Raw genomic sequence first — 27,184 nt, 5'->3', positions numbered from 1 at the left:
CAGACATATCTCTGGGATCATGGACAGCTAGACCCCCCCTAGCCTGAGGGCCAGTTTAGGAGCCCCCGTCGACTGTTATCCACTGCTACCCTGTGACAAGGAGAGGTGAGAGCGCAGCTCTGAGACACACAGAGCAGCTAACAGGCACTACAGTCGCAGAATACAGCAGTTCTTACAAAAGATCATTTAATGAAAGAAACAAAAAACAAATATTTTCAACCAAGCTCAGAATTCAATGAGACAAGACGACAAATCTACACTGAGACTGATTAAATAGTAACGAGTACCGGTCAGCGCTGTGGGCGGGGTCATGGCAGCTGGTACAATCCTATTGGCTCTTAGAAATACAAAGGCACAAGCTATCCAAAAATGTAACTGTCCGTGCAGTTGGCCAAAGGGGGGAGAAAGATGATTCCCATGGTTAGTGTCACATCGGAGTCTTTGCTTCCTCCTTCATCTTCTTTAAGGCCTCACTCACTAGTTCACAGGTCTTCTTATGCTTCTGCCAATGACTGACCTGACACTGCCTGCAATAAAAAAAAAAATAAGCGACCACAAAATGCCCTGCATGTTGATAAATCCAGGGAGCCACTGGACAATGAGAGGAGATGACAAATACCAGAGTACCTCGGATTCTGAGTTACCTCCTGTATTATACTCCAGAGCTGCGCTCACTATTCTACTGGAGTAGTCACTGTGTACATACAGTACATTACTCATCATGTGTTTATCCTAACTAACATCCTATATTATACTCCAGAGCTGCGCTCGATATTCTGCTGGTGTAGACACTGTGTGCATACATTACATTACTTATCCTGTACTGATCCTGAGTTACATTCTATATTATACTCCAGAGCTGCACTCATTATTCTGCTGCTGCAGTCACTATGTACATACATTACATTACTCATTGTGTACTGATCCTAACATCCTATATTATACTCCAGAGCTGCGCTCACTATTCTGCTGGTGTAGTCTCTGTGTACATACATTACATTATTCATCCTGTACTGATCCTGAGCTACATCCTGTATTATACTCCAAAGCTGCGCTCGATATTCTGCTGGTATAGTCACTGTTTACACACACATTACATTCCTAATCCTGTACTTATCCTTAGTTACATCCTTTATTATACTCCAGAGCTGAACTCACTATTCTGCTGGTGTAGTCACTGTATACATGCATTACATTACTTATCCTGTAGTGATCCTGAGTTACATCCTGTATTATACTCCAGAGCTGCACTCACTATTCTGCTGGTGCAGTCACTGTGTACATACATTACATTATTCATCCTGTACTGATCTTTAGTTACATCCTGTATTATACTCCGGATCTGCAATCACTGTTCTGCTGGTGTAGTCACTGTATATGTACATAACATTATTCATCGTGTACTGATCCTGAGCTGCATCCTGTATTATACTCCAGAGCTGCACTCACTATTCTGCTGATGCAGTAACTACATTACTGTACAGAAGGGACCCTCTTATAATGTTAGGTACATTGGTCAGCACTCACCTGGTGCAGTACCATTCACTCTGGCAGCGGGAGCAGCGTTTTCCGGCCTCTGCTCCACATGATCCACACTTGGGTTTATCTGGAACCAATGACTCCATTACATCCATGTTATAGGTTTGCGCCCACCTATGGGACATAGTAATCATCAGGTCATTGTGGCAGTCTGCAGGCGAGTATACACTTATATATGGTGATCTCGGGGAGGGTCTCTGACCTCTGGGCCTGGTGCCGCAGTTCGCTGTCACTGGGGGAGAACGCATGCTTCACCTGGTGCTTCGCTATCGCCTTCCATTTCCCAGAATTCTCTCTGATAATGGAGTCCCAGACTTCTGGAACCTGAAAAATCCAGAGAAGTGGGAAAGAGATGAGGTGACGGACTGAGCAACAGTAAGAGGAGCAGTGCTGTACAGGAGAGGGCACCGTCACAGGCTCGGAGAGTCCGAAATCCCCAAACTACAGTACACCGATTGGGGGGGGGTCCGGATGATTGGAGGTCAGCTTTCTAATAGATTTTTGCCTCAACTCATCAAAGCAATTTTACCAAAATGCTGGTACAAATTGCTGTAAAATACTGCAAGATTTTGGCGCAACGCAGTTGTGCAAAAAAGTTGTGATTTTTGTTATTTTCCCGCCAGTTTCTTCCAGCTATGCCATAATATGCGGAGCTGGTAAGTGGTGGGAACGTGACACCAGAGCTTGTCTAATGTATGGTGAGCTGTAGCGTTACTTACCCCAAAAAGCGTGCTGAGGTCAGGAACTGGTGTAAGATTTCTAGAAGTGCACAGAGGCACGTATCCCTCATCAGACACTCCTGATTCATAGAGAGATGGCAACTCTTCATGAATCAGAAGCGATGAACTCCACCATTGCACCCCATTATGACTGGTGGGGGGGGGAATAAATGGTGTTGATGAATTGGGGACTATTGCAGGCGTCACACGGTACGATCTATCGTGCGATCGTACCCGCCCCCGTCGTTTGTGCGTCACGGGCAAATTGCTGCCCGTGTCGCACAAAGTCGTTAAACCGCCGTCACACGTATTTACCTGCTGAGCGACCTCGCTGTGGGCGGCGAACAGAAGGGGGAGGGACGTTCGGCGTCACAGCGACGTCACACAGCCGCCGGCCAATAAAAGTGTAGGAGCGGAGATGAGCGGGACGTAAACATCCCGCCCACCTCCTTCCTTCAGCATTGCAGGCGGGTGCATGTAAGCTGTGTTCATCATTCCCGGGGTGTCACACGGAGCGATGTGTGCTGCCCCAGGTACGATGAACAACCGGCGCCATGAAAAATAAACGATTTTTTAAAAATAAGCGACGTGTACACGACTTCACGATTTGTGACCGATCCAGCGTTGCTCGGAGGTGTCACACGAATCGACGTCGCAAACGATGCCGGATGTGCGTCACGAAAACCGTGACCCCCGACGATGCATCGCACAATAGCTTGTGTCGTGTGACGCTCGCATAAGTGTTTCCTTTTTCCCCCAATATTTTTAAGATCTCTGCTTGCTGTGGGTGAGTTACATTGTTACTAATTTTTAACGAGGGGCTGAGATCCTCTTCTAACACATGTCTCAGCTGAAAGTTTGCTACATTTGTATCCGAGCTATGATCATCCCACGAAAGAGCGCTACCCATTGGAATACATCCATGCTCAGCAGCCCTGGATGCCCAGCACTCTGTTATCAATAGTTAGATCTTGGACAACCCCTTTAAAGGGAACCTGTCACCAGGTTTTTCCCTTATGAGCTGCATCCACCACCCATGAGCCCTTATATACAGCATTCCAGAATACTGTATATAAGAGCAAAAGCACTCAGTATAAAATAAAAAACACCTTTATAATACTCATCTAGGGGGCAGTTCGGTGGGTGTCGCTGCTCTTGCTCTGGTGCCTCCTCCATCTAGTGCAATCGACATCCTCCTTCCTAGCCCTGTGTGCATGACGCACCCCGAGTCAACCACACAGAGGCCGCCATTGCGCTCTTCCGTATGCGCGTTGTGATCTGCCCAGCTGGAGGCAGATCAAAGCACTGTAGTGCGCATGCGTTCTTTGACCTTTCTTCACCCATGCGCATTACAGTAGTGAGCTCTGCCCTCAGCTGGGGAGATCACAATGCGCATGCGGAGGAGCACAATGGAGGCCTCTATTTGAATGATGCAGGACATGTCATGCACACGGTGCTGGTAAGGAGGACGGCGATCACACAAGATGGAGGAGGTGCCAGAGCAAGAGCAGCGACACCCTCTGGACCGGACCGCTCCTTAGGTGAGTATTATAATTTTGTTTTTTACATTACACAGAGCGGCCTGGGCTCTTATATACAGTATTCTAGAATGCTGTATATAAGGGCTTACTGGTGGTGGCCGCAGCTTATAAGGGAAAAACCTAGTGACAGGTTCCCTTTAAAGGGGTATTCCCTTCTACAAGATCCTATCCCAATATGTAGTAGATATAATAGTAATAATATTCTGAACTATCTCCACTTACAAATGTAGTATAGTTCTCCTGTCTCTTACCTCATGTGCAGGGCATTGCAGCTTAGGTATCCATGGTTACGACCACGAGCAACTAACTGTCACTATATACGTGGTCGTAACCATGGAGACCTAACTGTAATGCCCTGCAAATGAGGTAAGTGACACAGCTAATCAGGAGAATGATACTACATTTCTAATTGGAGGTATTTGCTAATATTATTAATATCACACGTAATACATACTAGGATAGGATCTTGGAGATGGGAATACCCCTTTAAGTCCGCTGGGGTTTTCAGCTTCTCAATGGCAGCGTGTTCCCATTCACTCACCGTAAGCAGAGATCTTAAAAATAGTGCGGAATTGAAACACAAGGTCTGAGAATGGGCAGAACAGAATTTATTTTTAGATATTTCTGGACTGTTCTCATCTATATTCTGGGACCCCCGTGGTCATACCTGCTCTAAGATCAGCTCCTTCTTTGGGGGCGCCGGTTCGCTCACTGACAAATAATTGAGAAATCGCTGTAGCTCCACTAGGTTCGGCAGCTGATCGATGAGGATCTCGGTGAGATGAGATAAGAGCTGAAGTGACAAATCAGACATATGGTGATGATGTATGGAATGACAACTGAAAGCTGCACAGCCCGTACCTGGGGTCTGCATCGGGGGGGGGGATGTCAGCAGGGACGCTACCTTCAGCAGCTGACCTCGGGTGAAGCCATCGATGTTGTACTTCTGCTGGCACTCCGGCCTCAGCAGCAGGTTGTACAGCGATATCCACACCTGACCGTCCAGCTTGGTCATCTTCTGCTGGTCCTCGGCTGGCACTGACAACCAGCGGCCGCTCTCAAACTTCTGTAGCTGACCTGAATGGGGAGAAAGTGAGGAATCGGATATTAATGAGGAACGGGCTACTTTTCCTGTGACAGTCATGTGACGTGGTCCTGTACCTTTGCTCCGCCGGCTCCACGGGCAGCTGTGCAGCAGTTCCACCAGGACACATGGCAGGTTATGGGTGTTGAGCAGCCGGGTGGTGATGCTCAGCGGGAGGCTGTGTGTATATACTGTATATCACTCTCTGGCCGATACTCTACACCCCCATCACCCCATGGATTTACCTGTCTGTGTGGTCGGTGATGTACCGCAGGACAGACAGACACTTCAAGGCAACGTCAAATTCTAGGGACTCGGCCTGCAGCTTCAGTTCCTAAGGATGATAGGAGTATCAGTTATACAGAGGTACAGTGGGTATGGAAAGTATTCAGACCCCTTTTAATTTTTCCCTCTTTTGTTTCATTGCAGCCATTTGGTAAATTTAAAAGAGTTCATTTTTTTTCTCATTAATGTACACTCTGCACCCCATCCCCCATCTTGACAGAAAAAAACCCCCAGAAATGTAAAATGTTTTGCAAATTTATTAAACAAGAAAAACTGAAATATCACATGGTCATAAGTATTCAGACCCTTTGCTCAGACACTCATATTTAAGTCACATGCTGTCCATTTCCTTGTGATCCTCCTTGAGATGGTTCTGCTCCTTCATTGGAGTCCAGCTGTGTTTAATTAAACTGATAGGACTTGATTTGGAAAGGCGCACACCTGTCTATATAAGACCTCACAGCTCACAGTGCATGTCAGACCAAATGAGAATCATGAGGTCAAAGGAACTGCCCAAGGAGCTCAGAGACAGAATTGTGGCAAGGCACAGATCTGGCCAAGGTTACAAAAGAATTTCTGCAGTTCTCAAGGGTCCTGAGAGTACAGTGGCCTCCATAATCCTTAAATGGAAGAAGTTTGGGACCACCAGAACTCTTCCTAGTCCTGGCCATCCAGCCAAACTGAGCAATCGTGGGAGAAGAGCCTTGGTGAATGAGGTAAACAAGAACCCCAAGATCACTTTGGCTGAGCTCCAGAGATACAGTAGGGAGATGGGAGAAAGTTCCACAAAGTCAACTATCACTGCAGCCCTCCACCAGTCGGGCCTTTATGACAGAGTGGCCCCACGGAAGCCTCTCCTCAGTGCAAGTCATATGAAAGCCCGTAAAGAGTTTGCAAAAAAACACATGAAGGACTCCCAGACTATGAGAAATAAGATTCTCTGGTCGGATGAGACAAAAATAGAACTTTTTGGTGATAATTCTAAGCGGTATGTGTGGAAAAAAACCAGGCACTGCTCATCACCTGCCCAATACAATCCCAACAGTGAAACATGGTGGTGGCAGCATCTTGCTATGGGGGTGTTTTTCAGCTGCAGGGACAGGACGACTAGTTGCAATTGAAGGAAAGATGAACGCGGCCAAGTACAGAGATCCTGGAAGAAAACTTCTTCCAGAGTGCTCTGGACCTCAGACTTGGCCAAAGGTTCACCTTCCAACAAGACAATGACCCTAAGCACACAGCTACAATAACAAAGGAGTGGCTTCAGAACAACTATGTTACCATTCTTGACCGGCACATCCAGAGCCCTGACCTAAACCCAATTGAGCATCTCTGGAGAGACCTGAAAATGTCTGTCCACCAACGTCCACCATCCAACCTGACGGAACTGGAGAGGATCTGCAAGGAAGAATGGCCGAAGATGCCCAAATCCAGGGGTGAAAAACTTGTTGCATCATTCCCAAGAAGACTCATGGACGTCCAGCTCCAAAGGAAGGTGCTTCTACTTAATACTGAGCAAAGGGTCTGTATACTTATGACCTTGTGATATTTCAGTTTTTCTTGTTTAATGAATTTGCAAAAATTTCTACATTGCTGCTTTTTTCTTTCAAGATGGGGGATGGGGTGCAGAGTGTACATTAATGAGAAAAAAATATAAACATTTTTAAATTCACCAAATGGCTGCAATGAAACAAAAAGTGAAAAATTTAAAGGGGTCTGAATACTTTCCGTACCAACTGTATATACAAGTTGCAGTTTTACTACATGGTCTGTATACCCTGCTTCTGCATATATGCACAGTGCAGGTCTGATGCCTGATACCTGTATTTGCAGAACGAATAACCATGTAGCACTTGTCCTGAAGAAATGCTGATATTCCAGTCACCTGCAGAGCTGCAATCATACAGCAGCCCCTGTGGGTTCAGAGTCTAGTGTAGGAAATACTGATACTATACAGTGACCTAGATCACCCCGCAATTCCCCGCTGTGCACTGCGGAACAACAGCTAAGAGGACAGCAGCATCTTCCAGGGGAGATGTGGTGCCTGCACTGTATGTAATCTATAGGTGATGGTGGGTTTACAGCTCAGGAGTCCCATGCATATACAGTGCCTACAAGTAGTCTTCAACCCCCTGCAGATTTAGCAGGTTTGATGAGATGCAAATAAGTTAGAGCCTGCAAACTTCAAACAAGAGCAGGATTTATTAACAGATGCATAAATCTTACAAACCAACAAGTTATGTTGCTCAGTTAAATTTTAATAAATTTTCAACATAAAAGTGTGGGTCAATTATTATTCAACCCCTAGGTTTAATATTTTGTGGAATAACCCTTGTTTGCAATTACAGCTAATAATCGTCTTTTATAAGACCTGATCAGGCCGGCATAGGTCTCTGGAGTTATCTTGGCCCACTCCTCCATGCAGATCTTCTCCAAGTTATCTAGGTTCTTTGGGTGTCTCATGTGGACTTTAATCTTGAGCTCCTTCCACAAGTTTTCAATTGGGTTAAGGTCAGGAGACTGACTAGGCCACTGCAACACCTTGATTTTTTCCCTCTTGAACCAGGCCTTGGTTTTCTTGGCTGTGTGCTATGGGTCGTTGTCTTGTTGGAAGATGAAATGACGACCCATCTTAAGATCCTTGATGGAGGAGCGGAGGTTCTTGGCCAAAATCTCCAGGTAGGCCGTGCTATCCATCTTCCCATGGATGTGGACCAGATGGCCAGGCCCCTTGGCTGAGAAACAGCCCCACAGCATGATGCTGCCACCACCATGCTTGACTGTAGGGATGGTATTCTTGGGGTCGTATGCAGTGCCATCCAGTCTCCAAACGTCATGTGTGTGGTTGGCACCAAAGATCTCGATCTTGGTCTCATCAGACCAGAGAACCTTGAACCAGTCTGTCTCAGAGTCCTCCAAGTGATCATGAGCAAACTGTAGACGAGCCTTGACATGACGCTTTGAAAGTAAAGGTACCTTACGGGCTCGTCTGGAACGGAGACCATTGCGGTGGAGTACGTTACTTATGGTATTGACTGAAACCAATGTCCCCACTGCCATGAGATCTTCCCGGAGCTCCTTCCTTGTTGCCCTTGGGTTAGACTTGACTCTTCTGACAAGCCTGGCCTCGGCACGGGTGGAAACTTTCAAAGGCTGTCCAGGCCGTGGAAGGCTAACAGTAGTTCCATAAGCCTTCCACTTCCGGATGATGCTCCCAACAGTGGAGACAGGTAGGCCCAACTCCTTGGAAAGGGTTTTGTACCCCTTGCCAGCCTTGTGACCCTCCACGATCTTGTCTCTGATGGCCTTGGAATGCTCCTTTGTCTTTCCCATGTTGACCAAGTATGAGTGCTGTTCACCAGTTTGTGGAGGGTCTTAATTAGTCAGAAAAGGCTGGAAAAAGAGATAATTAATCCAAACATGTGAAGCTCATTGTTCTTTGTGCCTGAAATATTTCTTAATACTTTAGGGGAACCAAACAGAATTCTGGTGGTTTGAGGGGTTGAATAATAAATGACCCTCTGAATAAACTTTTCACAATTTAAAAAAAAAAAAAAGAAATAACATTCTTTTTTGCTGCAGAGCATTTCACACTTCCAGGCTGATCTACAGTCCAAATGTCACAATGCCAAGTTAATTCCGAATGTGTAAGGCTGCTTTCACACTACGTTTTTTTAACATGCGTCATGAATGTTTTTTTAACGCAAAAACGGATCCAGTGCAAATGCGTTTTCATTTCAATGCATTTGCAATGGACTCGCGTTCACATGCGTTTGCGTGCGTTATAGTGAGGATCCAGCGAGTTGCAGTTTTTTAACATTTTCCAAAAACGCTACTTGTAGCGTTTTTGAGCTGCGTCCAAATACTGCAAATTGCTGGATCCTGACTAAACAGCACGCAAACGCATGTGAACGCTGACATGCTGATAGACAGGATCCTGCTTGCTCTACTGAGCATGCCCAGAAACCAGCCTCCGTGATCAGTGTCTCTCTCCCCCTCCCTCTCTCTCCTTCCATCTCTCTCCCCTGTCTCTCCTCCCTCTCTCTCTCTCTGTCTCTCCCCCACCTGAGAGCTGCGGACACTCGTAACCAAGGTAAATATCGGGTAACCACTTCTCTTAGTTACCCGATGTTTACGTTGGTTACGTGTGCAGACGCTCGTAACCAAGATAAATATCGGGCATCCAAGCAAGTTACCCGATGTTTACCTTGGTTACGATCCTCTGCAGCTGTGAGATGCCGGCTCCCAGTCTGTCCCATTCAGTTCCCCTCACTCCCGATCACATGACTCCAATGCCCACCCCTAAACATCCAGTGACAGGATCCTGCAAAATAACATGCGTTTGCATGCATTTTTTTGCTGTAAAAGCAGGATCCGCTTTTACAGCAAAACTCACGGATCACCGCTGATCTAGAAAGTTGTAGAAAATAAAACCACAAATGCTCTAAAAATAAAACAATATTAATTCAGTGATACATGAAGAAGCACAAACGGAGGGGCAGGGGGCTCAGGGGGAGGAGGAAGACGTCCGCCGTAAGGAACGCTGCTGCTAGTCCTGAACTAGGAGATCTGTGGATCACACCACACCCGCACTGCCTATTTTGGCAAAGCAGAGTTAATCTGGCATGAAAATGCAAAAAAGTTGCAAACTTTTTCACAACCCCAAAGTGAGCAAAAAGTTTGCAACATTTCAAAGCTTTCCATGACAGAATTCTGTTGTAAAAACTTTAATGAATCAGGGCCAATGTCTAAAGTCTATTTTCAATCTATTACTCCCTGTTATCAGCCACTAATGGAAGGGGTGACAGTAGGACAGGTGATTACAATCTATTACTCCCTGTTATCAGCCAATACTGGGGAAAGGTGACTGTAGGACAGGGAACTACAATCTATTACTACCTGTTATCAGCCATTATTGGTGGAAGATGACAATAGGGGAAAAAAAACCTACAATCTATTTCTTCCTGTTATCAGCCAATACTGGGGAAAGATGACTGTAGGACAAAGAACTACAATCTATTACTACCTGTTATCAGCCATTACTGGGGAAAGGTGACAGGAAGAAGTGACTATAATCTATTACTATCTGTTATGAGCCACTACTGGAGGGAGACAAAGATGGGACAGGCGACTACAATCTATTACTCCCTGTTATCAGCCATTATTGGGGAGAGGAGACAGGAAAAAGTGACTACAATCTATTAGTATCTGTTATCAGCCATTGCTGGTGAGAGGTGATTGTAGGACAGGTGACTACAATCTATTACTCCCTGTTATCTGCCATTATTGGGTAGAGGAGATAGTAATAGATTGTAGTCACTTCTTACTATCTGTTATGAGCCACTGCTGGAGGGAAACGACAGTGGGACAGGTGACTACAATCTATTACTCCCTGTTATCAGCCATTGATGGGGAGAGGGGACTGAGGGAGAAGTAACTAATCAATTAGTCCCTGTTATCAACCATTACTGGGATGAGGCAACTTATGGAGAGGTGAGTACAATCTATTATTCCCTGTTATCAGCCATTTCAGATCGGGGAGAGGCCAGTGCAGTGTGGTGGGTTACAGGAAATCTAGAATTCCCTTCTGCCCCATGATCCCTACTTTATATCACACATCTCCAGTGACAGTACGATCTCTGGACTGTGAGCATTACCGGCCCTTTAATAACTGCACAGTGCAGAGTATAGCATCCTATATACTGTGTGATACACCCTGGTCTTTATATAGGGATCACTGCGCATTCCGCCTCTTCTACGTGCAGGCAGGGTCCTGTGCTGAGCCGTGAGGAGGCGGCTGGAGGAATATTCTGCGCTGAATGGAGGCTTTGTCTGCCTCCTACCCCCGCCTGAGATGCAGCAGACACTGTGTACTGTACCTCTAGTGACGAGGTCTCGCTGGCAGAGCTCGGCAGCAGCCTGTCCTGACCTGCTATCTCTCCTGCAGAACATCGCGACAGCAGCAACGTCAGCTTCCGATGGCAATAATCAATGAGATCCAGCACCAGATCCTCTGCGGATTCACACACGTCCTGTAGAGATCACGAGACCCACAACACATCATCTCACAATGCAACTTTATATTGAACTATTCATTCATCACCTTTTTCAAGATCTCTGCTACCTGTCTATGAATGTGAAGCGGTCGCACAGGCGATGGGCTTGTTACAAGGTGCTGGTTATGTTAGTGATGTTCCAGGACAAGAACGTGTCCAAGCAGTTGGCCTCCCCTGTGTCCGGGGGCTCACCGCGCAGTAAACGCAGGTAGACTACAATGGTGCAGTGCGACGTCACCAGTATACTACAGGCTGGGGGGGTCCGTGGACATCCACTCATTGTCCTGTGATTTATAAAACCTCGAAAGTTCTGTCTTTTATCAAAAAGAAATTGAGAATGTGCAGAATCCGGTCTCCGGAGATGACGCTCGCTGCTGTGTATACAATCCTCGGTGCCTGCGAGTGCTTTATATTGTGATGCGTGACAAGTGTGGACCCCGACAGCACCCAGGAAAGGCGCACAAAGCTGCGTTATCCTGCACGGCCATCGGTGGACTCTTACAGCCGGCATATTGAAGGTTCTGACAGTTTAGGTTGCATATTATAAGAATTTCTGCTATTGATGTAAAATGATTTATAAAAAACCCAAAGTATGGAGGCTAGGTCCAACAGAAAACATTCCACAAGCCAAAAATCCAGGTAAAAAAAACCCCAAACTTGATTCCAGTGCAATTAAAAAGTAAATGGCATCTTCAGTTACATTCAGCAATGTGGTATAAGTTTCCTAGGTGTTTCTGACTGTTAGGCTATGTGCCCACGGGACTCTGCACCCACGGATTTTGCCGTGGAAAACCTGCGGATTTATCTGCATTTTCTAGATAAATCCGCAGGTTTTAGCAAGTACAGATGCTCCCCATGTTATCCTATGGGACATGCAGAGTGTCTGTGTCCATGCTGCGGTATGTGCAGCTGCGAAATATGCTGCGGATGTCCCACAGCCACACATAACTGCATGTCAATTATTACTGCGGAAATATCTGCGGAAATCCCGTGCCTCCACGATGGAGATAGAGGCCAGGACTTCCGCAGGTAAGTCGCATAAATGTCTGTAGGAATACCGCAGCCATTTTGCTGGAATCCTGCAGCTATGGATAGCTGCGGATTCCGGGGCTCAGCTGTGGGAAACCTGCGGACATACCTGCGGATATATCCGCAGGTACGAGCTCCCGTGGGCACATAGCCTAAGGGTATCTTCCCATGTTGCAGATTTGGGTGCAGATTTTTTGCACCTAAAACGTCATCTCTTGGCAAGAAAAACACTGCGGGAAAAAAAAGAGCGCTTTTTTAATGTGGTTTTTTTTTGTTGCATTGTGATAGGAAAAATTCTGGGAAAAAAACAAAACAATTGACATGTGAATTGTGTGGTACCGTTTTTTTCTGCACCAAAATCTACAACATGTGCAGAAAACTTTAGGATTCTGATAGACTTTGCTCAAATGTATTTTCCCTTGCAGATTGATTAAAATCTGCAAGAAAAAGCGCATCAAAAAATGCAAAAAAACCCCCAAAACCCCAGTGTGTGCACACAGCTTAAACCAGTCTATAATCAGAGCAGTAAAATAGAAGAATTGTCAGCACTTACTAAAAGGCCCCGTCACACTAAGCAACATCGCTAGCAACATCGCTGCTAACGAACAACTTTTGTGACGTTGCTAGCGATGTTGCTGTGTGTGACATCCAGCAACAACCTGGCCCCTGCTGTGAGGTCGTTGGTTGTTGCTGAATGTCCTGGGCCATTTTTTAGTTGTTGCTGTCCCGCTGTGAAGCGCAGATCGCTGTGTGTGACAGCGAGACAGCAACAACTAAATGTGCAGGCAGCAGGAGCCGGCTTCTGCGGAGGCTGGTAACCACGGTAAACATCGGGTAACCAAGAAGCCCTGTCCTTGGTTACCCGATATTTACCTTTGTTACCAGCCTCCGCCGCTCTCACTGTCAATGCCGGCTCCTGCTCTGTGCACATGTAGCTGCAGGACACATCGGGTTAATTAACCCGATGTGTGCTGTAGCTAGGAGAGCAGGGAGCCAGCGCTAAGCAGTGTGCGCTGCTCCCTGCTCTGTGCACATGTAGCTGCAGCACACATCAGGTAATTCAACCCGATGTGTGCTGTAACTAGGAGAGCAGGGAGCCAGCGCTCAGTGTGCGCTGCTCCCTGCTCTGTGCACGTGTAGCTCCGTGCGCTGGTAACCAAGGTAAATATTGGGTTGGTTACCCGATATTTACCTTAGTTACCAAGCGCAGCATCTTCCACGCGGCGCTGGGGGCTGGTCACTGGTTGCTGGTGAGCTCACCAGCAACTCGTGTAGCAACGCTCCAGCGATCCCTGCCAGGTCAGGTTGCTGGTGGGATCGCTGGAGCGTCGCAGTGTGACATCTCACCAGCAACCTCCTAGCAACTTACCAGCGATCCCTATCGTTGTTGGGATCGCTGGTAAGTTGCTTAGTGTGACTGGACCTAAACTGAAGGTCTGAACTGGTGAAAACTGAACATAGCATACATGATCCAAAATATCAGCTGTACTCATGTAAAGGGGAAGGGAAAATAAAGGATGTAAATAGTGAATACTAAAATGAGAATATGTATTGCTGCCCAGAAAACATGACAAAAAATTAGTTATTTTGCAAATAAAATTGGCCAAATTTACTTGAGCCCAGTTACCAAGCCAAGGAAATTTTAATTAGGACCCAGTTGAGAAGTACACCTTGGCGTGGTAACTGGGCTCAAGTAAATTTGGCCAATTTTATTTGCAAAATAAATCATTTTTTCTCTTTTTTTTCATGTTTTCTGGGCAGCAATTCATATTCTCATTTCAACATTCACTATTTACATCCTTCAGTTATTTTCCCATCCCCTTTATTTGACTGCAGCTGTTATTTTGGATAACTTAATCAGAGTAGTGACTGCGGTGATAGGCACCATGTTATGGTAGTCATTAGAAGCCTCTATATCTACAGTACAGGGTCACTTTGGCTCCTGCAAGTCTCACCTTGTGGTACAATATGGTTTCCAGGAGATTAATGATGGTCGCCTCATGATGAATCTGCAGAAAGGAGACACAGGTCAGTATGTGACCCCACTGTCCGCTGTGAGGGGCGCTCATGAGATGCACTTACCACCATGTATAGGGGGAAGGTGCTTCTAGGCTGGAAATCCTGCAGCTGGGAGATCACAGGGAAAACCTTCTGCTTCCAGATCTCTACAGTGATTAACTCCCGGATCAACGAGGAAACCTGAGAGAACGCATAGAATGGTACATATGGAGAGCACAGGATAGAGGTGGATATGGGCCATACAGCCAAACACATAGATCGATCCAAAAACAGGCAGCACTCCAAAACAAAGTGTAAAACGCAATGAACTTTTAGATGAGTTTTCGACGCTGTATATTTTCACTGAGCAAAACACTAAACATCTTAAAGTTCTAGCAAATTGGATGGGATTTCTAGAAATCTTATGCCCAGTATCGAAAACAAAGCTTAATATGAAACCTTCCACCAAAAAAAGAAAAACTTCAGTCAAAAACACAACGAAAAAAAGTAATGTATTTGGCTAAATGATGCAAAAATGCTGCAGAAAATCTGCAAAATCTCCCCAAATCCTCATTGCGGGGATGAGGCCTTATTGGGGCATTCTCAGTGTGAGATATGTAGGTGCAACCAACAACAACAGCATTGGCTGTAAGAGTGTGGTGTTTGTTATCCAAAATAGCAGTTGTACTGAAGTAAAGGGAAGGAGAAAAAAGAAGAATGTAGATGGTGAACATTGGAATATGAATATGTATTACTTCCAAGAAAACATGACATGAATTTTTTTTTAGAAAAATATGAGTTACTTAGCAAATAAAGATGACCAAATTTACTTGTGCCCAGCTACCACGTCAAGGTGTAACTCTCATCTGGGTCCTACTCTAATTTCTGTGCCTCTCTTGTCCAAACTGACCTTTTATATGGGCTAGAATAAAACCTGCAAAGGGAAAATTAAAACACCTGAAATAACTGTGAGGATTGTGCAGACAAAGGACATGACTCCATAATACAAAGTAGAAAACATGAATTTAAAAAAAAAAATAAAATAAATAAATATGAATTACTTAGCAATTAAAGGTGGACAAATTTAATTTTCCTTTTGCAGGTTCTATTCTAGCCAATATAAAAGGTCAGTTTGGACAAGAGAAGTACAGAAATTAGAGTAGGACCCAGATGAGAGTTACACCTTGACGTGGTAATTGGGCACAAGTAAATTTGGCCACCTTTATTTGCTAAGTAATTCATATTTTTCCAAAAAAAAGTTATGTTTTCTTTGCAGTAATGTGTATTCATATTCCAATGTTCACCATCTACATTCTTGTTTTTTCTCCTTCCCTTTACTTGAGAGCAACTGCTATTTTGGATATTGTATGTCATGTTCAGTATGCACCAGTTCAGACTACGAGATTAGGAAGTGAGGGCAATTTTTCTACAGTGTGGTTGTCGGTCACAGGATTTAACTATCATGAGCACGATGAGTACAGAGAACCTGATGCTTTATTGGAATAAAACTGCAATGCGTTTTGATTCCAAACTCAGGAACATTTCTCATGGGCAGTAATGTAAGTAATTTTTTTTGTTCTGCATTGAAGAGGGGTAAATACCCTGAAACACGTCAGGGATGAGTTGGTTTATATTTAGAATAGATCAGATGTGCTTTTATGCTTGAGGAAGAGTCCTGAGTTTGGGATCAAAACGTGTTGCAGTTTTATCCCAATAAAGCATCAATTTCTCTGTACTCAAGCTGCTCATGAAGGTTTACTACTCCGGATGATCACCATGCTCGGACAGTCATCGAAGTTGGTGCTGGTTGCACCGTATCTGTTCTCTTCTCTAACCTGCAGGTGTAAAGACTGGGATTCCCTCTGTAGGAGCGAGGAGTAGACATGGATATCTAAACATCCGCACATCCAAGCCCTCTTCACCTCATGCCGACTACAACTCAAAAATATCTCCCTTATCCGTGCTTTCCTTAACCAAGAATCTGCAAAGAAGGGAATTTTGTTTACTTACCGTAAATTCCTTTTCTTCTAGCTCCAATTGGGAGACCCAGACAATTGGGTGTATAGCTACTGCCTCCGGAGGCCACACAAAGCATTACACTTAAAAGTGTAAGGCCCCTCCCCTTCTGCCTATACACCCCCCGTGGGATCACGGTTCCTCAGTTTTAGTGCCAAAGCAAGAAGGAGGAAAGCCAATAACTGGTTTAAGAACAAATTCAATCCGAAGGAACATCGGAGAACCGAAACCATTCAACATGAACAACATGTGTACCCGAAAAAACAAAAATCCCTAAGCAAACAGGGCGGGTGCTGGGTCTCCCAATTGGAGCTAGAAGAAAAGGAATTTACGGTAAGTAAACAAAATTCCCTTCTTCTTTGGCGCTCCATTGGGAGACCCAGACAATTGGGACGTCCAAAAGCAGTCCCTGGGTGGGTATAATAACCCCTCGTGATAGGACCGTAAAAACAGCCCTACCCTACAGGTGGGCAGTCGCCGCCTGAAGGACTTGTCTACCTAGGCTGGCGTCCGCCGAAGCGTAGGTATGCACTTGATAGTGTTTGGTAAAAGTGTGCAGACTCGACCATGTAGCCGCCTGGCACACCTGCTGAGCCGTAGCTTGGTGTCGTAATGCCCAGGACGCACCCACGGCTCTGGTAGAATGGGCCTTCAGCCCTGAGGGAACCGGAAGCCCAGCAGAACGGTAGGCTTCAAGAATTGGTTCCTTGATCCACCGAGCCAAGGTTGACTTGGAAGCCTGCGACCCTTTACGCTGGCCAGCGACAAGGACAAAGAGTGCATCCGAGCGGCGCAGGGGCGCCGTGCGGGAAATGTAGATCCTGAGCGCTCTCACGAGATCCAACAAATGCAAATCCTTTTCACATTGATGAACTGGACGAGGGCACAAGGAAGGCAAGGAGATATCCTGATTGAGATGAAACGGGGATACCACCTTAGGGAGAAACTCCGGAATAGGGCGCAAAACCACCTTGTCCTGGTGAATCACCAGGAAGGGAGATTTGCATGACAGCGCTGCTAGCTCGGACACTCGTCGAAGAGACGTGACCGCTACTAGAAAGGCCACTTTCTGTGAAAGGCGAGAAAGGGAAACATCCCTCATAGGCTCGAAAGGCGGCTTCTGGAGAGCAATTAGAACCCTGTTCAGATCCCAGGGCTCTAACGGCCGCTTGTAAGGAGGGACGATATGACAGACCCCTTGCAGGAACGTGCGTACCTGAGGAAGTCGTGCTAGGCGCTTCTGAAAAAATACCGATAGCGCTGAGACTTGCCCCTTGAGGGAGCTGAGCGCCAAACCTTTTTCCAACCCGGATTGCAGGAAGGAAAGAAAGGTAGGCAATCTAAATGGCCAGGGAGAGACTCCCTGAGCAGAGCACCAAGACAAGAATATTTTCCACGTCCTGTGGTATATCTTGGCGGAAGTAGGTTTTCTGGCCTGTCTCATGGTGGCAATGACCTCTTGAGACAATCCTGAACCCGCTAGGATCCAGGACTCAATGGCCACACAGTCAGGTTCAGGGCCGCAGAATTCTGATGGAAAAACGGCCCTTGAGACAGCAAGTCTGATCGGTCTGGTAGTGCCCACGGTTGGCCTACCGCGAGATGCCACAGATCCGGGTACCACGACCTCCTTGGCCAGTCTGGAGCGACGAGGATGGCGCGGCGGCAGTCGGACCTGATCTTGCGCAGCACTCTGGGCAACAGAGCCAGAGGTGGAAACACATAAGGAAGCTGGAACTGCGACCAATCTTGAACTAAGGCGTCTGCCGCCAGAGCTCGGTGATCGTGAGACCGTGCCATGAAAACTGGGACCTTGTTGTTGTGCCGAGACGCCATTAGGTCGACGTCCGGCATCCCCCAGCGGCGACAGATCTCCTGAAACACGTCCGGGTGAAGAGACCATTCCCCTGCGTCCATACCCTGGCGACTGAGGAAGTCTGCTTCCCAGTTCTCTACGCCCGGGATGTGAACTGCGGATATGGTGGAAGCTGTGTCTTCCACCCACGTCAGAATCCGCCGGACTTCCTGGAAGGCTTGCCGACTGCGAGTTCCTCCTTGGTGGTTGATGTATGCCACCGCTGTGGAGTTGTCCGACTGAATACGGATCTGTTTGCCTTCCAGCCACTGCTGAAAGGCTTGTAGGGCAAGATACACTGCTCTGATCTCCAGAACGTTGATCTGAAGAGTGGACTCTTGCTGAGTCCACGTACCTTGAGCCCTGTGGTGGAGAAAGACTGCTCCCCACCCTGACAGACTCGCATCTGTCGTCACTACCGCCGAAGATGGGGGTAGGAAGGATTTCCCTTTCGACAATGAGGTGGGAAGTAGCCACCATCGAAGAGAATCCTTGGCCGCCTGAGAGAGAGAGACGTTGCTGTCGAGGGACTTCGACCTCCCGTCCCATTGGCGGAGAATGTCCCATTGTAGTGGACGCAGATGAAACTGCGCGAAAGGGACCGCCTCTATTGCTGCCACCATCTTCCCTAGGAAGTGCATGAGGCGTCTCAAGGGGTGCGACTGACCCTGAAGGAGAGATTGCACCCCTGTCTGCAGTGAACGCTGTTTGTCCAGCGGAAGCTTCACTATCGCTGAGAGAGTATGAAACTCCATGCCAAGATATGTTATCGACTGGGTCGGGGTTAGATTTGACTTGGAAAAGTTGATGATCCACCCGAAACCCTGGAGGGTCTCCAGCGCCACGTTCAGGCTGTGTTGGCATGCCTCTTGAGAAGGCGCCTTGACCAGCAGATCGTCTAAGTAAGGGATCACAGAGTGTCCCTGAGAGTGTAGGACTGCAACTACAGCTGCCATGACTTTGGTGAAGACCCGTGGGGCTGTCGCCAGACCAAAGGGCAGGGCTACGAACTGAAGGTGTTCGTCTCCTATAACGAAGCGTAGAAAACGCTGATGCTCTGGTGCAATCGGTACGTGGAGATAAGCATCCTTGATGTCTATTGATGCTAGGAAATCTCCTTGAGACATTGCGGCGATGACGGATCGGAGGGATTCCATCCGGAACCGTCTGGTTCTCACGTGGTTGTTGAGAAGTTTTAGGTCCAGAACGGGACGGAAGGATCCGTCCTTTTTCGGAACCACAAACAAATTGGAGTAAAAACCGTGACCTTGCTCTTGAAGAGGAACAGGGATCACCACTCCTTCCGCCTTTAGAGAGCACACCGCCTGCAGGAGAGCATCGGCTCGGTCGGGAGGCGGAGACGTTCTGAAGAATCGAGTGGGAGGACGAGAACTGAACTCTATCCTGTACCCGTGAGACAGAATGTCTCGCACCCAACGGTCTTGGACCTGTGGCAGCCAAATGTCGCCAAAGCGGGAGAGCCTGCCACCGACCGAGGATGCGGAGGGAGGAGGCCGGAAGTCATGAGGAAGCCGCCTTGGTAGCGGGTCTTCCGGCTGTCTTTTTTGGGCGTGACTGAGTCCGCCAAGAATCTGAACTCCTCTGATCTTTTTGAGTCCTTTTGGACGAGGAGAATTGGGACCTGCCCGAGCCTCGAAAGGACCGAAACCCCGACTGTCCCCTCCTCTGTTGGGGTTTGTTTTGTCTGGGCTGAGGTAAGGATGAATCCTTACCCTTGGACTGTTTAATGATTTCATCCAAGCGCTCACCAAACAGCCGGTCACCAGAAAATGGCAAACTGGTTAAACATTTCTTAGAAGCAGAATCTGCTTTCTATTCCCTTAACCACAAGGCTCTGCGTAAAACCTCGGAGTTGGCAGATGCCACTGCCGTACGGCTCGTAGAGTCCAGGACAGCATTAATCGCGTAAGACGCAAATGCAGACATTTGAGAGGTTAAGGATGCCACCTGCGGAACAGATGTACGTGTGACCGTGTCAATCTGTGCAAGACCAGCTGAAATAGCTTGGAGTGCCCATACGGCTGCGAATGCAGGAGCAAACGACGCGCCGATAGCTTCATAGATGGATTTCAACCAGAGCTCCATCTGTCTGTCAGTGGCATCTTTAAGTGCAGCCCCATCCTCCACTGCAACTATGGATCTAGCCGCAAGTCTGGAGATAGGGGGATCCACCTTGGGACACTGGGTCCAGCTCTTGACCACGTCAGGAGGAAAGGGATAACGTGTATCCTTAAGCCGTTTGGAGAAACGCTTATCTGGATAAGCGTGGTGTTTCTGGACTGACTCTCCAAAGTCAGAATGGTCCAGAAAAGTACTTAATTTACGCTTGGGATACCTGAAATGGAATTTCTCCTGCTGTGAAGCTGACTCCTCCACTTGAGGAGCTGGGGGAGAAATATCCAACATTTTATTGATGGACGCGATAAGATCATTCACTATGGCGTCACCATCAGGAGTATCCAGATTGAGAGCGGTCTCAGGATCAGAATCCTGATCAGCTACCTCTGCCTCATCATACAGAGAAGCCTCTCGCTGAGACCCTGACCAGTGTGATGAAGTAGAGGGCCGCTCATAGCGAGCTCGCTTAGGCTGTCTGGGACTGTCGTCCGTGTCAGAGCCATCACCCTGGGATGCGTGGAACACCCCCGGAGCCCGGAGCTGTTCCAACTGAGGGGGGCCAGGGAGCAATGAATCAACAGTGCCCATGGTCTGAGTTACTGGTCTAGACTGCAAAGTCTCTAGAATCTGAGACATAGTCACAGATAATCTATCCGCAAAAATTGCAAACTCTGTCCCCGTCACCTGGACAGTATTCACAGGTGGATCTCTCTGGGACACCTCCAGCAGAGGCCCCGGCCGAGCAGGGGGCACAGGGACCGAACACTGCACACAATGGGGGTCAGTGGAACCTGCCGGTAGAACAGCCTCACAAGCGGTGCAAGAAGCATAAAAAGCCTGTGCCTTGGCACCCTTGTTTTTTGCGGACGACATGCTGTATTCTCCACAGAGTAATCCAGGAGGGTATATAGCCAAGAATCACCAGCGACCGTTTAGTGCAATGTATAACATGCAAGCATAAAAATACAGTTGAACACTTCGTCACTAGTGGGGTCAGCACCGGAGGTGCCGCTTACCGCCCGCTAAAAGCGGGTTGTAGTCGCCAGAATCCCGTGCCTGGGTCTCCCAGAACTTGTCTCCCCTTTCCAGCTCAGCCTGCACCTCAGGAATGGCTGCCGGCGTTCTGTGAAGAGGGGCGGACCGTGGGCGTGCCTCAGACAAAGTGCGGGAAACTGGCTTCCCACTGTGCTCAATGTGAGGGCTGGAGTATGTAAAGCAGATTCCAGCCCTCAGCGCTGACGTTCTGCATAGCGTCCCGCCCTTCCCCTGACTGGCAGGCCTGGGGGCGGGAACGAAACGGAACTAGGCCGCAAAAGCCGGGGACTCTAGTAAAAAGCGCGGCCGACAAATATGCACTGCCAGCGCGGAAGTCCCCGGCGCACCACAAGTCCCAACCGCGTCGCAGTAAAAACTGACAGCAGGGGCCGGCACGGCAGTTCCCCACACATAAACTCCCTTAGCAAGCTGTGGAAGTGTGGCACAAGCGCAGCAGCGCTATTGTCCCCGGCGCACTAACACACCCAGCAATGCTGCAGTGTGTGCGCGGTCTGTACGGGGACACAGAGTACCTTGGTGTAGCAGGGCCCTGTCCCTGACGATACTCCGCTCCATATCCAGCAGATTCCCCAGGGGCTGTGGACGGAGCACGGTCTCTGTGCCTGGAGACCGGAAAATCCCACTTCACCCAGAGCCCGAAGAGGGATGGGGAAGGATACAGCATGTGGGCTCCAGCCTCTGTACCCGCAATGGGTACCTCAACCTTAACAAACACCGCCGACACAAAGTGGGGTGAGAAGGGAGCATGCTGGGGGCCCAAGTAAGGGCCCTCTTTTCTTCCATCCGACAAAGTCAGCAGCTGCTGCTGACTAAACAGTGGAGCTATGCGTGGATGTCTGACCTCCTTCGCACAAAGCTTGAAAACTGAGGAACCGTGATCCCACGGGGGGTGTATAGGCAGAAGGGGAGGGGCCTTACACTTTTAAGTGTAATGCTTTGTGTGGCCTCCGGAGGCAGTAGCTATACACCCAATTGTCTGGGTCTCCCAATGGAGCGCCAAAGAAAGCATTAGTACACACCCTCATCATCTCCCGCCTCGACTACAGCAACCTCCTGCTCTCTGGCCTCCCTTCCAACACTCTTGCACCCCTCCAATCTATCCTGAACTCTACGGCCCGCTTAATCCACCTCTACCCCCACTATTCCCCAGCCTCGCCAATGTGCCAATCACTTCACTGGCTTCACATCGCCCAACGACTCCAGTTCAAAACATTAACCATGACATACAAAGCCATGCACAACCTGTCTCCTCCCTACATCTGTGACCTAGTCTCCCGGTACCTACCTGCACGCAACCTCAGATCCTCACAAGATCTCCTTCTCTACTCCTCTCTTATCTCCTCTTCCCACAATCGCATACAAGATTTCTCCTGTGCCTCCCCCATACTCTGAAACGCTCTACCTCAGCATATCAGACTCTCCCCTACTGTGGAAAGCTTCAAGAGGAACCTCAAGACCCACCTCTTCAAACAAGCCTACAACCTACAATAGCCCTCAGTCCAGTACACCACTGCGCAACCAGCTCTGTCCTCACCTATCGTACCATCACCCATTCCCTGTAGACTGTGAGCCCTCGCGGGCAGGGTCCTCTCTCCTCCTGTACCAGTCTGTTTTGTACTGTTAATGATTGTTGTACTAGCTTTTATGTATACCCTTTCTCACTTGTAAAGTGCCATGGAATTAATGGCGCTATAATAATAATAAATAATAATAATAATAATAATAATAATAATAATAATGGTGTTGTATCCACAGTGCCAGTCCCATAGGGGAGAGGACGTCTGCTACATTTCTTTGCTCTTATCACTTGCATTGTTACATTAGAGAGCGCCCTTATCCTTCTTTTCTCTTTTCCATTCTCAGTTTGAGAAAAGTTGAGTTTTTGAAACATAGTGTCGCCATACGGAACAATAAAAGTGCAGTATGCAGAGTGGCTTAAAGGTAGGAATACAGAAATCAATTAGTTTTTCGCCACACATTATATGGATAACAATACACCGGGAGAGACAAGAGAAGACGTCTATTTGCATTTTCCACAATTTTTTCCAGTGCTGCTTTAGATTGATACATAGAAGACAAATAGATATTGTGTTACCTTTCCATGTGTCACCAGTAAATCCTTGATCATCTCCTCCTGTCCGGCGGATGCATTGAGGATCGCCTGCATGTTCAGCTTCTCTATATACTCGTGCTGCTTCAGCCATCTGAGACCGAGGAATAAAGTATCATTAACTGCATCACAGATCTATGTCCGAGGATTTCCTTCTTATTTTATAACTGATTAGGAGGACGCTAAGGAAATTATCAGTGTTTGTATAAAGTTCAGACTCCTCTCTGTGTACAGACATTATTATTCCTGTACTGATCCTGAGTTACATTCTATATTATACTCCAGAGCTGCACTCACTATTCTGCTGGTGCAGTCACTGTGTACAGACATTACTTATCCTGTACTAGTCCTGCGCTACATCCTGTATTATACTCCAGAGCTGCACACACTATTCTGCTGGTGCAATCACTGTGTACAAACATTACATTGCTTATCCTGTACTGATAATGAGATACATACGGTATTATACTCCAGAGCTGCACTCAATATTCTGCTAGTGGAGACACAGTGTACATATATTACTAATCCTGTACTGATCCTGAGTTACATTCTATATTATACTTCAGAGCTGCACTCACTATCCTGCTGGTGTAGTCACTGTGTACATATATTACATTACTTATCCTGTACTGATCCTGAGATACATCCTGTATTATACTCCAGAGCTGCACTCACTATCCTGCTGGTGTAGTCACTGTGTACATACATTACATTACTTATCCTGTACTGATCCTGAGATACATCCTGTATTATACTCCAGAGCTGCACTCACTATTCTGCTGGTGGAGTCACTGTACATACATTACTTATCCTATACTAGTCCTGAGTTACATCCTGTATACTCCAGAGCTGCACTCACTATTCTGGGGGAGTCACTTGCGTACATAAATTACATATCCTGTATTATCCCTCAGAGCTGCACTCTTGTATACTATTCTTTCTATTATCTGCCCGGAATCTCACCCTCCGGAGCCCGTATCCCGGAGGGGGAAGCTCTGCAGACTCCGGACCATTCCCTCGGCCTCTCCGTACAGCAGCACGGGGCTTAACTCCATCCTTTCTCACTGCGTGCCAACTGCGTAATGCTGTTGCTATAGAAATAAAACACACTACTTGTGAGCATGCGCAGCTTGCTGTCACCAAGACAACTGCTACTTCCTGTCCGCAAGCGCAGTGATTGTCTCTTTGTTCGCTGGTTCACGCATGCGTGGGGGCGTTAACTTGAGTCAGAGCGTTGGTTTGTAACGTGAACGGAAGTTGCTTCTGTTCCCTCTGTTGTTTTTCCCCGGCTGTTGTGTAACCACAGGAAATTCCGCAGCCGCCATCTTGGCACACTCAGGGCTTTGTTACATTGTTACAGACCCTACAATAGATCGCTGCTGCTGCTCAACAAATGTTCTGCCTGATTTGAATTAAAAAGCGATGACTGATTATTACATTAGTGACATTTCCAAATATATTATCCTCAGTGTCTGATCAGGTGTGATGGCTTTTTTTTGCATCTAATCCTATCATCTGTGATACTGTGTGCTGAGCTGTGTATCTAATTCAATCCTGTTTGATACTGTTTGCTGAGCTGTATATCTAATCTGATCGTTTCATACTGTCTGCTGAGCTGTGTATCTAATCTGTGTGTGATACTGTCTGCTGAGCTGTGCATCTAATCTGATTGTGTGTGATACTGTGTGATACAGTCTGCTGAGCTGTGTATCTAAGCCTACCCTATGTGATACTGTCTGCTGAGCTGTGTATTTAATCTTATCCTGTGTGATACTGTCTGCTGAGGTGTGCATCTAATCTGATCATATGTGATACTGTCTGCTGAGCTGTGTATCTAGTCTTATCATGTGTGATACTGTCTGCTGAGCTGTGTATCTAATTTGATCATGTGTGATACTGTCTGCTGAGCTGTATCTTAAGCTTTTTTTTTACTTTAAAACGAGAACTCAAATTGTAAAATGCACAGAAAACAAGAATGTGATGATCTAGAAATCACCTATCACCATATATTATCACACAGAAGAAAGAACAGATCAGAAGTTGAATGTTGGATATTTCTCCATTTAATCTGAAAGAAAAAAAAAAGGTCTTAGAAATTGATGACAGCAACACCTTCTCACAACAGTTGTGCCCAGGCCATATCCACCATTGTGCCCGATCTGCATCCATCATTGTGTCCGGGCCATGTCCAACATTGTGCCCAGGCCATATCCACCATTGTGCCCAGGCCATGTCCAACATTGTGCCCGGCCATGTCCAACATTGTGCCCGATCTGCATCCATCATTGTGTCCGGGCCATGTCCAACATTGTGTCCGGGCCATGTCCAACATTGTGCCCAAGCCATATCCACCATTGTCCCCAGGCCATGTCCACCATTGTGCCCAGGCCATGTCCAACATTGTGCCCGGCCATGTCCACCATTGTGCCCTATCTGCATCCACCATTGTATCCGGGCCATGTCCACCATTGTGCCCAGGCCATATCCACCATTGTGCCCAGGCCATATCCACCATTGTGCTTGGCCATGTCCACCATTGGGCCCGGACATATCCACCATTGGACCCTGGCTGCGTCCACCATTGTGCAAAGTGCCATCTTCTTCTTACACCAGTCAATAAACAGGGAGGTGAGGAGAAATATGCTGGAATTTTAAGAGAGGAACATTTGGATATTCAAAGTCTTCACAATTTTTTCATTGAAATGAATCACTGGCAGACCTCTCTGATGTCTATAAATCCCAGCGATTCAAAATTAAGTGAAAAGGGGATTAATTACCCATAAAACGTAATTTTTATTTGAATGTAAAAATAAAAGACAGGAGGGAACGCTATTTAGTGCACACATGTAGTTCACATTCACTAATACCTGGAAACTCCTAAAAAACACTTTTTGTTGTCCCAGGGACCTGACTAGGTTACAGCATAAACGGGTACAACATAGATTTATACCCAGTGTGGGTCTTTTGTAAATGACACCATTCACTGAATCATTTCTTTCCTCCTATAACTGTTCTTTGTCTCTGTGTTTGTCACCTCTGTTACAGCGAGACGGATAAACCATCATTTGGATATGAAACACATATCCCATTCTCCATAGCTGGAGACACGAGACTTAATATACACTGCAAGACACTTCTAGCTTATAGTGTTCCCCTTCGTTCAGGGACCATGAATTCGCTCCAGTTTCCGCACCCATCTGAACTTTGCATTCGTTACGTGTCCTATATTCCATGGCATAATGCTGTGTAACGTTGAGGAAGATTTTTCTCAAATTGTTCCACGATTTTCAGATGCATTTGATCACAGATCATTGACCTCCGACCATCTTTACTTTGGAGAGACTCTGCCTCTCTCACTTGTTTTTTTTTTATACAGTCATGTGATTTAGTTGATGAGTGACCATCATGTTGTGTTTCATTAGTGCCTCTTACTTTGTGAGATGTATCACTGCCATCAATTTCTATACAAGCTATTTTTATTCAAATGGAGAAATATTCATTGTCTGACTTCTGATCTGTTCTGTGTAATGAAATATAGATTAAGATATAGGATAGATAATATAGAAATAAAAGATTTCCACATCATTGCACTCTGGCTTTCTGTACATTTTACAGTTTGGACTCACTTTATTGGGGTTGTACTTGCCAAGCTTAAACCTGTTATGTGTGATACTGACCCCTGATCCACTGTATCTTATGCTGCCATTTGAGATACTGTTTGCTGAGCCAGTGTATCTAACCATAACCAACACCAGAG

The 27,184-nt window shown here is 46.9% G+C and overlaps 1 protein-coding gene across 3 annotated transcripts; it reads right to left on the bottom strand.

Moving 5' to 3' along the window:
- Nucleotides 1–169: 169 nt before the first annotated feature.
- ZMYND10 (zinc finger MYND-type containing 10) lies at nt 170–24,527 on the bottom strand. 3 transcript variants are annotated; one of them, XM_075320801.1, is made up of 12 exons: nt 24,391–24,527; nt 23,413–23,521; nt 14,336–14,452; nt 14,209–14,262; nt 11,048–11,200; nt 5,129–5,217; nt 4,961–5,061; nt 4,704–4,876; nt 4,467–4,592; nt 1,742–1,863; nt 1,528–1,653; nt 170–527 (listed from the first exon to the last, which is right to left on the bottom strand). In XM_075320801.1, the coding sequence occupies exons 1-12, from the start codon at nt 24,480–24,482 to the stop codon at nt 428–430; spliced, it is 1,362 nt and encodes a 453-aa protein (XP_075176916.1). In that variant the 5' UTR covers nt 24,483–24,527; the 3' UTR covers nt 170–427. The 3 variants fall into 3 exon arrangements, with proteins under 3 accessions (XP_075176916.1, XP_075176917.1, XP_075176918.1); XM_075320802.1 differs by lacking the exon at nt 4,467–4,592; XM_075320803.1 differs by lacking the exon at nt 170–527 and having other exon boundaries at nt 1,567–1,653; nt 4,718–4,876.
- Between the last annotated feature and the right edge of the window lie 2,657 nt (nt 24,528–27,184).

This window comes from Anomaloglossus baeobatrachus, chromosome 8 (genome assembly GCF_048569485.1).
Source record: "Anomaloglossus baeobatrachus isolate aAnoBae1 chromosome 8, aAnoBae1.hap1, whole genome shotgun sequence".
Taxonomy (NCBI): Eukaryota; Metazoa; Chordata; class Amphibia; order Anura; family Aromobatidae; genus Anomaloglossus; species Anomaloglossus baeobatrachus.
This window is presented reverse-complemented; position numbering and strand designations above follow the sequence as displayed.

What these genes read in the sequence shown, in the direction of transcription:
- ZMYND10 (XM_075320801.1), bottom strand. Translation starts at nt 24,482, where the DNA reads ATGGAGTTAAGCCCCGTGCTGCTGTACGGAGAGGCCGAGGGAATGGTC. An exon ending in ATCACCGACCACACAGACAG is followed by an intron (nt 5,062 to 5,128) that starts GTAAATCCATGG and finishes ATATACACACAG; the next exon opens with CCTCCCGCTGAGCATCACCA. An exon ending in AGGAGCTGATCTTAGAGCAG is followed by an intron (nt 1,864 to 4,466) that starts GTATGACCACGG and finishes TGGATTTTTCAG; the next exon opens with GTTCCAGAAGTCTGGGACTC.